Source organism: Drosophila novamexicana, unplaced genomic scaffold (assembly GCF_003285875.2).
Source record: "Drosophila novamexicana strain 15010-1031.04,08,12 unplaced genomic scaffold, DnovRS2.1 tig00000009-arrow-pilon, whole genome shotgun sequence".
Classification (NCBI taxonomy): domain Eukaryota; kingdom Metazoa; phylum Arthropoda; class Insecta; order Diptera; family Drosophilidae; genus Drosophila; species Drosophila novamexicana.
This window is the reverse complement of record NW_020824766.1, coordinates 3009712-3019648: the sequence shown is the minus strand read 5'-3', so window position 1 is coordinate 3019648 and position 9937 is coordinate 3009712. Positions and strand designations below refer to the sequence as shown.

Below are 9937 nucleotides of genomic sequence, written 5' to 3'. Positions count from 1 at the left end.
TTTTTCCAAATCAACCCTTGTGTCCGCTGTTAACACCAGTCAGCAACTATTGACGCTATTTTCACTGTTCTGTTAAATAACATTCTGTCGCACTTTGTTTTTATCACAACAAAAACAAATCGTGACATTACAAAAACTTTGGAAACACCAAACAAATTGATTATTTTGTTGTGTTCGAGCACAGCAAACTAAGTCGCAATGTTCCACTTTAGTGGCTTCAACATGATGTTCCCAGACGGAGGACGCAGCTTCCAAGCCACCTATAAATGCTTCTCAGTGTCCATGCTGCCGGGCAACGAGCGCTCTGATGTGGAAAAGGGTGGAAAAAGTAAGTAAGACTTACTAAAATCGATTGCTATTCAATGCAACTGCTTACAGTCATCATGCCGCCCTCGGCGCTGGATACACTGACACGCCTGAACGTCGAATATCCGATGCTCTTCAAGCTGACCAACAAGAAAAAGTCGCGCTCCTCGCACGCTGGCGTCTTGGAATTTGTGGCCGATGAGGGCAAATGCTATTTGCCGTATTGGATGATGGATAATCTGCTGCTGGAGGAGGGCGACATACTGAGCATTGAGAGCGTCTCGCTTCAAGTGGCCACCTTTTCCAAGTTTCAGCCACACAGCACCGATTTTCTGGACATCACCAATCCCAAGGCTGTGCTGGAAAATGCACTGCGCAATTTTGCATGCCTCACCAAGGGTGACGTCATTGCCATCAAGTACAACAAAAAGGTCTACGAGCTGTGCGTACTGGAGACCAAGCCGGGCAACGCTGTCAGCATCATTGAGTGCGACATGAACGTCGAGTTTGAGGCTCCGGTGGGCTACAAGGAGCACGGTGAGCAACAGCCGGCGGCCCAGTCAGGTGGACAGGGCGCGGGCGCCAACGAGGCAGCCGCAGGCGGTGCCGTTCACGAGGAAGTCGTCGAGACCTTCAAGGGCTCCGGCGTGCGTCTAGATGGCAAAAAGAAAAAGGACAGCCAACTGGAGACGCCAGTTCTCAAGAAGGTGCTGCCGCGCGGCGTGCCCGACTACGATTATCAATTTGGCCTGCTGCGTTTCGATCGCAGCATTAAGCCCATCAGCGATCGCACCCAAGAGGACGCCGAGGGCGCAACCGGCGAGGCCGGCATCGATGCGGACAGCTTCCATGGCACTGGCTTCTCCATGAAGAAATCGCGCAAATAGAATGTAACTTCCTAGTTGTTTAATGTTGCACATGGCTCATAGAAATAGATAAAAAATATGAAATGAAATTTCCACAACATCAAATTACAAGTTGAGCGTCATCCTGATCTCCTCCTCCTTAGGCAGGGGCGGCGACGATATCGTCGTCAAGGGCGGCAAGCGGCGTATCTTGCGTCCGTGTTTACCCTCCTTGCGTTTCCACAGGCCGGAACGGGGTCGATTGCCCAGCTCGCGCATGCGCTGCGCACTGCCCACATGCTCCTTGTTGTGCTCCACGTTGGAGAGACGTCCCACGGTGGCCATGCAAATGCGATCGAAGGCAAATTCCCGCTTGGAGGGCAACTGGACTACAACTTTGTCATCGAACTTGCGCAATATGGTGCCAAAGGTGCCGGCGGCGTGTATGAGATGGCAGGGCTGTCCGGGATTCTTCTCCAGGCAATGGATGCGCGTGCCCACGGGCAGGGCGCCCAATGGATAGGCGTCACCCTCGTTGGGTCGCACTAAAGCACACTCAAACGTTCAATACTCAATGCGGCAAAAACAGTTTGTTCCATCGACTTACCCGGTATGCGTGGAATTACGCGTGATGTTTTCAGTATGTCACCCTCGCGCATATTCTCCGTGGCCAGTATATACTTGAGCTCGTCGCCGACGGCGACCAGCGCCACTTTGGCTGTGCGACAACCGTCTCGCAGCAGCTCCACGACCCGTTCCTCCTGCGGCGCACCCTCGCTGGGGCCGTCGCGCACCCATTTGATCCAACGATATTGCTGCTTGATGCCGCCGCCAATGCCCTTGGCAACAATGCGACCCGTGACGGGATCACGGCCGGCGAGATGTGTGATTTTAAGCGGCGCAACCGTATATTGCTCGGGGAAGTGAACGATGCGTCGGAATTGTTGACCCGCGCCCGGCTTGGGTTTCTCGACGACCTTCGTTTTGGTGCGCAGCTGCTGCAGCATTGCCACTGCGCCGCGTTGTTGCGGCTGCAGCGTTAATGTGCAGTTACTGAGCAGGCGTACAAGGCTTTGCATTTTCACAGATAAATCGATTTAATAAATTTTTAACGATATTCTCATGCAGTTCGGTTACAAAACATATGCGTAACAGAATTTGTGCGCTCTGTTAAGAACAGCTGTGAACAACATGTGAGCAGAGTGTGACCAGTTTGGATGTATCAGTTGGTTAAATTTGGGGGCAAAAATGTACGGCACCAGGGCTGCAGAGAATGTCTGCTTCTTCTTTATCGTCACGTCGTGTGGGCAGCTGCTGCGGAGCGCGCTGCAAGCAAATAAGAATTGAAAACGGCATTAAACTTGTGAAAAGTGCACAAATTAAGTTAAAAGTAAGCTTAAATATAAGGTGAAAAGCAATTTGTTAAAAAAAAATTTATAAAAAAAAATACACAGCGAACAGCGGCAGTTAAAAAGGTACGAAAAAAAATAATAATAAACAAGGCGAACGAGCCGATAGAAAGAAAAATAATATACACACACAAACATGCTGTTGATACACACTCACGCACACAATCACACACACACGCTCAGTGGCGAACGAACTGCACGAAAAAACGTGTTGTGTGCTAAATTTTCTGTGCAAAAAATAGAAAACGCAAAAACAAAAAGTAGCTAAAGCGAAATAATAATAAAAAGCGAAAAACAAAAACAGTTGAGTTTGATAATCAATCGTAAGCCGAATGTAACAAAAATAAACAATAGTACGTATTAATTAATATGAAAAGAAGAATATTAGTAAAGCCAACAAAATATAAATAAAATGTATTTGTTATTTTGGAACATATTCAAGTGATGTACATATATTTCATATGTGTGTGTGTGTGTGTTGTGTATTTAGATGCATGTGGTTGTGTGTACCCTTAACTGTGTGTACATATTTTGGTGTTAGGTGGAAAAAAAGCGGGCGGCAAGTTTACGCAATCGCCAACGAACGAGCGAAGCAACATATATATATGTATGTACGTACATGTATACAAATGTATGATGTACATACAGCGTACGTTGTGAAAAGTGTGCTTTTTGTATGTTTACGGTTTTTGTCTGTCCTTTTGTCCGCAGTCGCCGAAATAAGTGAGAGACAAACAAGGCATGCATACATATTTATATTTTTCACATGCATACATACATACATAGATATGTACCTATGTATGCATGTATGTATAGGCAAGCAGGTGGAGTCGCGCCGACGTCGTTTGTTTTTGATTTTTTTGTTTTTTTCGGCTCCGTTGCTAGCTGAAAAATCAACGAGCGGCATTTTTACGCATTTTCAATATGCCTATATACATAAGTGTGTGAGTGCTTGTTTATGTATGTACGTACATGCGCGCGCTCTTTCTAATATGTGTGTGTGAGAATGTGTGTGTATATTTTGGTGTTTTTATTTATTTATTGTGTTTCTGTTTTGCTGATGCGAGCGAGGCAGCGGCAGCGGCAGCGTAGCAGTGACCTAACAACGTTCGTACGTACATGTTGTGTATGGGTGTGTGCAATTGTGTATGTGTGTTTGCTTTGTTGTATTTATTTTTATAGCATTTTATTTACGTTGTTTTCGTTAATTTTATTTTGGTTTCGTTTTGCATGTTCGCGCATGCAAGCTCGATCGATTGAATGGGAGCCATGTGGGGGCTAAACTGTCTCATTTGACATATGTATGTATGATAATACATACATAAATAAGTATTGTTTTCATTTATTTCCTAAGTGTATACATACCTATGTATGTAAATACATCCATTCATATGTACATATTTATGTGTGTAAGTACGTACATCTGATATTGTCTATGGGAGTAAAGAACAAATAAAGAAGCAAAGGGAACACGCTGTTGGCCAGTGTTGCCAACCGAGCTCAATACGCTTATTGGCAAAATTTAACTGTCAAATAGAGTTGTCGATTCATCACTTGGAAACGATTTGTCACTTATTTAAACAGTGAGTTTTAATAAGCCACACATTAATTATGTGACTCTAAGAATTAGATAAAATTCTTGTTTATTTTTAATTTCTTCAGTTTCAACAGTTGTTCTTTCAACAATAATAGTGGGCTATTCGAATGTAATATGTTAAAACAAAGTTAAATATGTGTTCTTGTAAAAATAATGCATGTTTAGTTTGGATATGCGTACAAGTGTGCAACTGTTCGTGTAATATGTGTGCATAAACTTAAGCACGTTTTCAATATTTTTGCACACTTGGCAACACTGGCGCCGCAGAAACCGCAAACACTGAGACTTGACAAATTGTCAGGCGTAAACACAGTGATGCTGCATTGAACGAATTGCGCGCGCGTTGAACAATAAAAAAATATCAATTTTATCTTAAAGCCCAGTTGCTGCTAGAGCTTTATTTATTTGTAGCTCTGCGACCGGCAGCTGCTCCAATTGAGAGCTCTTTGGGGATTCGGTTCTCTCTTTTGCTCTCTCCGGCCGCTGCCCGGGCAAACCGATGCCGCCGCATCAAGAGTGAGCGCACGCGCGCATAGCACATCTCCCAACGCATTGTGTTTTGCCATAAGCAATATCTACCCATATGTATTTGTGTGCGTGTTTCGTTACTCACGTAGTGAGTGCCGCAACGTAGTAGTAGTAGTGTTATTATTGTTGTGCGAGTTGTTATTGTTTTTGCTTGTTGCCGAGTGCGAGTCGAGTTAATATGTGTATGTGTATGTGCATGTGCATGTGTATGTATGCATGCGAACGGCGATGGTAGCAAAACATAAGCAAAGCAAAAACTGAAAAAGAAACGAAATGTAAGTACTTGTATGTGTTGTTTTTTTTTATTGTATGTATGTCGTTCTCTCTACAAAGTAGGAGACGGAGGCAAACTGCCTAAAGAGTGTCGTGTGTATGTACATATGTGTGTGTGCATATATGTATGTATGTGGATTTGGAAAATATTTTCTGTATGGTTTTAGCTTTAGCTGATGAAAAACCTTGAGCATAAAAAGTCTAAAAAACACGCGTGAAAAGCTACACAAATACATTTTTTTTTTTCTCTGTCGGTAAGCAACACGCGCTTTGTCAGTTTTATTTACAACAACTTTTAAGCGCGCCGCATACAGAAAAAGGCAAAGCAAAAGAAGACGAAAGAATAAAATGAAAAGAAAATAAACAATAAACAATGCGGTGCCAGTGTGTAGGTGTGTGTGTGTGCAATATTTTCTTGTTTATTTGCACTAATTATTTAAACGGAAGAACAATAATAGTAATTAATACAATTTTCAGTTTAATTAGAACAACAACAAAACAAGAACAACCACAACAGGCAGTGTGCAAGTGGATACCTCTCAATGGCCGCCACTACAACAACAACAACAACACTAGCAACAACCATCAATATAAGCAACAACCACAACAACAACAACAATCCCAGCAGCAACAGCAACAACAACAATCACATTGTAACGGTACACGCCGTTTTAAACACACCCACCTCCGCAGCAGCAGCAGCAGCAGCGAGCGCTGCAGACGCGGCAACTGTTGCCATAGCTAAGGACATGCTGCAGCTTCATCATGGCGCCGCTGCAGCGTTAAACAACAATAACAATAACAATAGCAGCGTCGAACTGGCCAGCAACAATCAAAATAACAACAACAACAACAATAACAACAACATCAACTCAGCAAACCACCCACCTGCCAATGTAGTCGTATCGAGTGGCATCAGCTCCAGCTCCCCGCCGACGAATGCTTACGGTGTGCTGCGCTTCAATGAGGACTTGCTCCATATAACGGACGAGGTGACCGTCATTGGACGCAATTCATCCACATCGCTGGTGCACTTCAACGTGGCCGAGAACAATTTGGTCTCTCGTAAACATTTCCAGGTGCTCTACGAACCCGAGCGGCGCGCCTTCTTTGTGCAGTGCCTCAGCAAGAATGGCATCTTCGTTGATGACTTTCTGCAGCGGCGCAATGTGGATCCACTGCGACTGCCCCAACGGTAGGCCAAATTGTGACCAATTGGCTAAGATCTTGCTTAATTAATGCATGTCCTCTTTGCAGCTGCTTCTTTCGATTTCCGAGCACCGAGATACGCATCGAATTCGAGAGCTTTGTAGCCGCACCGGCGGACATTACGCCGGAGGTAGCCCCAGTGTTGAGCAGTCCGGCAGCAGTTGGGACGGCGGGCGCTCATGTTATTATAACTCCACCGCCACGTGACGAACTGCACTCGCTGCAGGCGTCGCATCATCACAGCCAGCAGCAGCAGCAGCCAGCGCATCACTTGCAGCAGCAGCAGCAGCAGGCACAGCAACAACAACAACCGCTGCCGCCGCATCACCCACTCCCACACACACCACACCACCCGCTTCACCACACAACTCTGCAGCAGCAGCAGCGCCTACCAGGAGCACCGCCCACAGCATCCCAACTGTTGACAACCGGCGCTGATGGAGCTGCCATCTACTCACCGCTTAAGATTTCAATACCCAAGAAGGAGCAAAAGAGCCCCTATCTATCGCCAACCGGTAAGTGGATTCCAATTGGCGTCCAATTAGACACGGCGTGTAAAGGGTTACGTTAGAGATAGAACCAGATTCCTAGCTTAGCTACTTGTTCTAATCAACTGATCTTTGTTTTCATCTTTCTTTTGACAACAACTCAGCTGCAGCAGCTGTGCAAACGAAATGTTTCATTTCTATTCTGATCAAAATTATTTGTTCAGTAATTCCAAAGTGAGAAGCTCATTTTAATTTTGTTAAAGCACAATGATATTGTCCTGGGCGGCCACAGCTTACGTGCTGAGCTTTACGCAAAATCTGTTGCGTATACGGGAAAAAAAGAACAATCTTAAAACTGATGGCACAATCACGCCGCAACCTAATGCAGCTGAGGCAGCAGCCACCACCAGTTCCGGGCTAGTCAAGCAATCAGAATCCGTTAAGGACTCATCCAAGGAACTGCAATAACCCCCGGCCATGTACTAAACATATTTAATTGATCAAATTCAAATTTTAACATAGAACATTTTTTGCATATTCTATACTAACATAATAAATTATCGAGAGAACATAAAGTATTGTTATTGATTTAAATTAAAACTTTATTTATTACATATTTTGTCTCTATGCACACAGGTACAATCAGCGCTGCCAATAGTTGTCCGGCTAGTCCTCGTCAGGGTTTTCATCAGAATCAAACCAACAGCTACAACAATTATAGCAACAACAACACGGTAGGCATTGTGCAATAATAAAACTACACATTTCAAACTGTATTTTGTTTGCTTTTGCATTTGCAGCAGGATCTATTCCAGACACCGTCTACCGCCAGTTATAACCACAATGAGAAGCCGCCGTATAGCTACGCTCAGCTGATTGTCCAAGCCATATCTGCCGCTCCGGACAAGCAGCTGACACTCTCGGGCATTTATTCGTTCATTGTCAAGCATTATCCCTACTACCGCAAGGAGACAAACAAGGGCTGGCAGAATTCCATACGACATAATCTCAGTTTAAATAGGTTTGTCTACCATCTAATTTGAATTGAAAACTATGAGCACACTTTTAATCCGGCTTGTCCACTTGCAGGTATTTCATCAAGGTTGCGCGCTCGCAGGATGAGCCCGGCAAGGGCTCCTTCTGGCGCATCGATCCGGACAGCGGCGCCAAGTTGATCGATCACAGTTACAAGAAGCGTCGCCAGCGCAGCAGTCAGGGCTTCCGTCCGCCCTACGGCATGCCGCGCTCGGCGCCCGTCTCGCCCAGTCATATGGGTAAGTCCTATACATTAAGTATTCTCCAACCCTCATTCAAATAAGCCAACAAATCTTTGACTTTGCAGATAACTCACGCGAGAGCTCGCCGCTTCAGGACATTGTGCTGCAATCGGCGCCCGGCTCACCGGGCATGTCACTCGAGCAGCGTGCCGCCGATGCTGGTAAGCGGAAAGAAAGCTGCCAAAGCTAATTGCATAAGATTATGTTTTTAAGCAAGCGATGGGACTTAAACTTTAATTAAGTGAAGCTTGTAGCGTTTCTTTTTGTATAGTCTGATTTTGTATTCAGGCAAATTAGAAGCCCGCCAGAAAGTTAATAATTAACAGACATGTGTTAAATTAAATAATAAATAATAATTAAAAAACCAAATGGTTCAATTCACAACTCGATGTTTGAGAGAATCTCACAGTAGACTATTATCTAGGCAATACAAATACAAATTAGTTGTGTATAAGTTATATAGAAATACCATCTCATCGATCCACAAGGACTTGTAGTTAACAGTATTCGTCATGCTAATGTATTGTATTATATATTATTGCAGAAATCATCTACAACTCTCAAAATGCACACCAGCAACAGCAACAGCAGCAGCAACAACAACAGCAACAGCCGCCACAGACGATGGCCAATAATTCCAATCAATTCAAGTGGGTTTCTCGTCATTCGCTAATATGACATGATATCTGATCTAATATATATATTACAGTAGCGGCAGTCCGTACTATGTAACCAATCAAAATGCCGGCGTCAGTGTGCAGCAGGCGCATGTGGATGGGGTTGGCGGAGGCGCAGCCGGAGGAGTTGGCGCTTTGATTGCGCTTAAGCGAAATCATGTAATGGCCGTGTCGCATCCGGCGCCGGCGCCGCCAACGCTAAATCAGCAGCAGACGCAACAGCAGCCGCAGCAGCATCCTGAGATTATATACGAAGAGCTGCCGACCGATTATAGCGGTCACATTGAGGCGGCGGGCGAGGAGGAGTGCGTCTCAGCGGATGCCACCGCGGCCAAGCGTCCCAAGTACGTCTCCGAGGTGCTCTGATGCGTACGCATACAGAAGCAGAAACACAACAAAGGCAAATAATAATACGCAGAGAAAGAATCGCAGCTGTTGGAGCTGCAACCGCAGCAGCGTCAACGTCGCCGACGACGACGGAGGCGGAGGTGGAGGCGGCGGCGAGCAGATGAAGAAACTCAGAACCGTTAGAGAAAGCAAGCAAGAAATGCAAAACAAAGCCCACTTTAAGCAAATTTCTAGAAAGCAACAAAAAAAAAAAACTAAAACTAAAACAAAAACAAGAAGAAAAAGTATCTCCATCTTGTATATTGAATTTGCCAATCCCGAACATCAAGCGAGAATCCAAGCGGAAGCCCCAACAAAAATTGATACGAAAATGTTTATAAATAGAACTGTGAAATTGTGTTGTTTTAAGGTGTTGACCGTACAACGGTTAAACGGCATGCAAACACTTTCAAAAAAAAAAAGAAAGCCCCCATATTTACGACTTAACCCTTAGCTCTGACGAATTCAATATGCTCGATGACGCTACTCTCTAAGTACATATAATAAATATTAAGATTTAAATCGAAGTAATGCAAAAATAACACAAAAAGAAAAAAAGCAAAAAAAAAAATATTAAATATATATATATATATATATACCTAAACCTATATATATATATATATATATATATAGAATTATATACGATTGATTATTGTAATGATGTTTAAGATGTTATAGCTATGTGACCGAAACGAGAGAAAATAGGGGTAAAACCAAGCAACCAACCACACAAGTAACAAACAAACAAACAACAAACGGGCAAATGAATATTATTACCTATCTACATACCTTTACCTATATCGATTTAAATATAAATACAAATATATATCTATATATAAATATATATATATATATATATAAAGTATATACAAAATATTAAAAGTAAAATATCTACAAATTTACGGATACAAATACAAATACATAATAATGCAAACCATCTA

General features: G+C 43.7%; 3 protein-coding genes across 6 annotated transcripts; 2 read left to right on the top strand and 1 right to left on the bottom strand.

Annotated features, from left to right (window-relative positions):
* The first annotated feature begins 96 nt into the window (after positions 1 to 96).
* LOC115766168 (ubiquitin fusion degradation protein 1 homolog) lies at positions 97 to 1277 on the top strand. Its single transcript, XM_030710013.1, has 2 exons — positions 97 to 328; positions 379 to 1277. Exons 1-2 carry the CDS (start codon positions 199 to 201, stop codon positions 1191 to 1193), a joined length of 945 nt encoding a protein of 314 aa, XP_030565873.1. The 5' UTR covers positions 97 to 198; the 3' UTR covers positions 1194 to 1277.
* On the bottom strand, positions 1255 to 2439 carry LOC115766178 (39S ribosomal protein L2, mitochondrial). Its single transcript, XM_030710023.1, has 2 exons — positions 1759 to 2439; positions 1255 to 1696 (listed from the first exon to the last, which is right to left on the bottom strand). The coding sequence occupies exons 1-2, from the start codon at positions 2228 to 2230 to the stop codon at positions 1278 to 1280; spliced, it is 891 nt and encodes a 296-aa protein (XP_030565883.1). The 5' UTR covers positions 2231 to 2439; the 3' UTR covers positions 1255 to 1277.
* Positions 2440 to 5312: 2873 nt separating this feature from the next.
* Positions 5313 to 9546, top strand: LOC115766141 (forkhead box protein K2). Of its 4 annotated transcripts, none has more exons than XM_030709986.1 (9): positions 5313 to 5350; positions 5445 to 6153; positions 6216 to 6682; positions 7292 to 7389; positions 7459 to 7676; positions 7745 to 7929; positions 7998 to 8093; positions 8477 to 8582; positions 8642 to 9546. In XM_030709986.1, exons 1-9 carry the CDS (start codon positions 5332 to 5334, stop codon positions 8973 to 8975), a joined length of 2232 nt encoding a protein of 743 aa, XP_030565846.1. In that variant the 5' UTR covers positions 5313 to 5331; the 3' UTR covers positions 8976 to 9546. The 4 variants fall into 4 exon arrangements, with proteins under 4 accessions (XP_030565846.1, XP_030565854.1, XP_030565838.1 ...); XM_030709994.1 differs by having other exon boundaries at positions 7456 to 7676; positions 8645 to 9546; XM_030709978.1 differs by having other exon boundaries at positions 7456 to 7676.
* The last annotated feature ends 391 nt before the right edge of the window (positions 9547 to 9937 follow it).

What these genes read in the sequence shown, in the direction of transcription:
- LOC115766168 (XM_030710013.1), top strand. Translation starts at nt 199, where the DNA reads ATGTTCCACTTTAGTGGCTTCAACATGATGTTCCCAGACGGAGGACGC. An exon ending in TGTGGAAAAGGGTGGAAAAA is followed by an intron (nt 329 to 378) that starts GTAAGTAAGACT and finishes AACTGCTTACAG; the next exon opens with TCATCATGCCGCCCTCGGCG.
- LOC115766178 (XM_030710023.1), bottom strand. Translation starts at nt 2,230, where the DNA reads ATGCAAAGCCTTGTACGCCTGCTCAGTAACTGCACATTAACGCTGCAG. An exon ending in CGTAATTCCACGCATACCGG is followed by an intron (nt 1,697 to 1,758) that starts GTAAGTCGATGG and finishes AGTGTGCTTTAG; the next exon opens with TGCGACCCAACGAGGGTGAC.
- LOC115766141 (XM_030709978.1), top strand. An exon ending in CCCCTATCTATCGCCAACCG is followed by an intron (nt 6,683 to 7,291) that starts GTAAGTGGATTC and finishes CTATGCACACAG; the next exon opens with GTACAATCAGCGCTGCCAAT. An exon ending in GCAGCGTGCCGCCGATGCTG is followed by an intron (nt 8,094 to 8,476) that starts GTAAGCGGAAAG and finishes ATATTATTGCAG; the next exon opens with AAATCATCTACAACTCTCAA.